This window comes from Triticum aestivum, chromosome 5B, assembly GCF_018294505.1.
Source record: "Triticum aestivum cultivar Chinese Spring chromosome 5B, IWGSC CS RefSeq v2.1, whole genome shotgun sequence".
NCBI lineage: Eukaryota > Viridiplantae > Streptophyta > Magnoliopsida > Poales > Poaceae > Triticum > Triticum aestivum.
In genome coordinates, this window is record NC_057807.1 from 320,944,466 (window position 1) to 320,948,232 (window position 3,767).

General features: G+C 43.6%; 1 protein-coding gene across 1 annotated transcript; it reads right to left on the reverse strand.

Moving 5' to 3' along the window:
- Positions 1-595: 595 nt before the first annotated feature.
- On the reverse strand, positions 596-3,297 carry LOC123116048 (amino acid transporter ANT1). The gene is made up of 3 exons (XM_044537057.1): positions 2,976-3,297; positions 1,120-1,764; positions 596-1,017 (listed from the first exon to the last, which is right to left on the reverse strand). The coding sequence occupies exons 1-3, from the start codon at positions 3,210-3,212 to the stop codon at positions 634-636; spliced, it is 1,266 nt and encodes a 421-aa protein (XP_044392992.1). The 5' UTR covers positions 3,213-3,297; the 3' UTR covers positions 596-633.
- Positions 3,298-3,767: the final 470 nt, after the last annotated feature.

Consider the following 3,767-nt stretch of genomic DNA (forward strand, 5'->3'; position numbering starts at 1 on the left):
TTGAATTCTTTTACTATTTTAAATGAATTTACTGTCCACCTCGGATGCAGATGCACCCTTATATTCTTAAAATCCGATTGTGCAAGCTATCATGTTGGTCCCTTTTCAGAACACCTATGCAGCCACAGCAAAAAATTGTAGATTGAATTCACCACATCCTCATTTTAACTAAACATTGGGGGGAGAATGCCCCAAGGATCCTTCCTCGTTTTTATACGACTAAACTCTTACTCTAGTGAAACTGCATGTTCTTATTTCAAATAACTGAAAATGCCATCAATTTTTTGAGGCGATCTTTCGGCGCAGCAAAGCACCCTACTGCTTAGTACTCGTAACATAAGCTACCATGCGCTACCTGAAATTCCAAATCGAGGCTCAAAATAATCACCTCGGGATTCTAGTAGATCTTTGTGCCTTACAGCTAGGCTTCCTTCGAGTCCAATCCTGATGAACATTTTCTTGAATAATCTCTCAAATCCATTTTTTTCTTTTCGTCGTCTTCTTATAGATGGTGTTTCTTTTCTATTGCTTTCTCTCATGTGCATTAGAATTTGTCATGTGGTTTATAATTGCACCTGACCTGTACACACCAGCATAGTTCTTGGCCATTTTGATCTTGGTCAATGTGACAAGTTAGAGAGCAGTGAAGGTTCCATAGACAGCAAAAACAAGGCCAAAGAGAAGGAAACCGTAGTCCAGCAGGCGTCGCCACAAGCTCATCGAAGACCCCACAATGCTGAGATGGAAGGCAGTAGGCAGCACGAAAGCGAGCAGAGCACACACCGTGCTCCCGACGAAGGCGATGAAGGCCCCAAATGCAGGCACGTACGATGCCACCACAGCAAGGATGGTCACCACCATGATGCGGCTTGCGTGCAAGGCTAACCAATTGGGGCCACCGACATTCTGTGAAAACTTCTGAAAGCACTGACTCGATCTGATTCTCGCCTCAACGATCTCATGGATCGGGTGCATCATGACCGGAAATGTGAATGCTAGTGCAATGCATAGGCCAATCTGTAAAATTTAAATCTTCCAACTGTTAGCTTGGTACAACCGTCATTACTTCAGCAAATTCAAATCTGATCACACCAAATAAGTTACAAAAAGTGGACTAACCTTAACTGCAGAAGAAGACCAGCTGTTGGGAAGATTAAGTGTTACGATGTCCTTGGTGGCTTCACCATAAGCCAAGTATCCGCACACTCCAAAACATGCATACACAAACATGATACATACAAGTGCTTGAGAAAGCACCCATTTGAATTTTTTCCGTTCCGCCATCGATGCTTCCAGTGCCAGAGTCATGCTGAACCCTTCAAAGCAGAAAAGTGCAACCCCAAAAGAGAAAGGTATCGCCCAAAGCCCATTAAAAGCACTTCTATCAGCAAATGGATGGTCGAAAAGCCGTATGTCCTCTTTGATAACTATGGCCATCGCTAGGACATTGCATGCATCTGCAAATATGCTGAAAGGTGAAAGGGAGGACAGCGAGCGAACGAAGGAGAGTGCAATTTGCATAGGCAGGAGGACGGCAAAGATGAAGCCGTCTGGTGACATGAACTGGGTAAGCATGGAGTGGAGATTCTGAGCAATGAATATCAGGTAAGCAACAGAACCGCCGGCTTGAGAAAGGAAGATGAAGATTTCTGTCGAGCATCGACCGATTGTCCCAAAACACTTCTGACCCAAATCCCCGTATGTGTAGAGAACATCACATGGCTCTTCTGTTTCTTCCTCTTCCAGTTTATCTCTACACTCCACCTTCAGATAGAAAATACACCAATTAAATTACACAGCTGAAAAATGGTAATGCATTCGTCAAAAGTAAAGTTGGTCAGTTTATAAGAGTAAAAGATTCGTCATAATGCACACAAAAAAAATCACCATAAAAGTAGTGCCAATTATTGTGAACTAAGCCAAATAAAGTTCTTAGGCTTAGTCCAACTGAAAGCATTGAGCATGCTCAACGAGCAACAGGAAAAGTAGAATACACATGTTTAACCATTTAGGGCCTGTTCAGAAAAATAAATAAATAACATTTGGCTCTCGGGGTCACATTCCGCTTTAAAAATCAAAAAATGCACTCATCCCAAAAAATTCAAAATGAATCTCAAATGTAAATGACTCAATTTGAAGTTCTGAGAAAAACACAACAGATGGGTGAACTGTGGATAAATAACAAAGCAAAGTTTTCTTTCACAATGTGAAAACGGTATTCTAGTCTCTTTAGTTTTTTCTTAAACCCGGTTTGAATTCGTCTTTACAAAAACTTGTTACATGACTCACTCTAATATAAAACTTTTTAACTCAGTTTTTGAATATTTTGGAATAAAGAGATCATGCGATCCCAAGAGCCAAAAATCCACTTGTAGGAAAATACCTCATTTATTTTTATTTTTGCACGCATGGCAAATAATCATACTCATTAACAAAAATTTACACGTTGATATTTCATCTCGTAGATACATGTATGAGTTTTTTTTTGTATATATGCACATTATTGTTCTTTCAGAAACCAACTAAGGGTAAAATCGTCCAAGACATGATACTTCCGGGGGAACAAAATAGCGCAATCCTTAAAATCCAATATAGTGACGGTATATCACGTTATAGCGAACGATTGTCCACCGATTTCATAACGAGACAATGCTTAGAACCCTCTATTTTTTTCATTGGATACTTAAGGGGTTAAGCGAGCTCAAAAAAAAAAAGATGAGAGAGGAACAGAGCCACACAAATAATTTGTGGGTAAACTGTATTTTCTGCACTACTAATGGCGATTGAGATCTTCAAATCATCACAATACTTGGAAGTTTAAGCACGAACGTCATCCAGTTTATCATGAACAGTTCACCCAATCTGCATATAGACAGAATGCATTGCAGCTCCAATATTCTTTGGCTTAAACCCAGATAATCAGCGGGAGAGAAACAAAAGAGTAAGATGCCAAGCAAATTTGGGTAGATACTGACGAGGAGGAGCATGCAGTAGTGCGTGGCGCAGCCGGCGGCGGCGACTCCGAGGGTTCCCGCGAGCCAGCCGGCGGCGCGGAAGGCGTAGGGCAGGCCCAGCACCCCCGTGCCGACGATGGACACCACCACGTTTCCCAGCGTCTGCGCCCACGTCGCTCCGCCGCCGCGCCCGGATCCCTCGGCGGCGGCGCCCCCGTCCTCCCGCGCCAGCAGCGGCGCCGCCTTTGCCTCCGCCATCCTCAGCAGCAATCGCGTACGTGTCGAGAGGGCAGAGATAAATTTGGCTTTCGGAGTTGTGTTTGGTGCGCGAGGCCTCGACACGTACAACTCACGAGGTATTATGTGTGCCGTGGTTTTGTCTTGGGCGTGAGTGAGTGACTTCTTGGGCGTGAGTGAGTGACTGGGACGTGTAAAGCGCACGAGGGAAGCACACATTTCCCTAAAAAAAAGGAAGCACACATGATTTTCTGTCGTGATTATATGAAGTTTTTTTATGAGATGTGATTATATTTTTTTTCGAGAGTACGCAAATCGCGTACCTTAATTTTATAGAAGGGGAGCAACAAATTTACAAGAGAGGCCAAAGAGGAGATGATCGCCCCTCCTTGGCAACACCCGGACGCACCCAACACCATTACAATCCTACTCTCTCACAAAGCGTGACAACCCTCCTACCCCTAGACCTGCATCCCTTCACTCGCGAATATCTCTTAAGATCACTTCCACTAGCTCCGAAGGGGCTAGCTGTTGGGCTGTTCTATTGAAAACACACGCGTTGCGTTGTTTCCACAA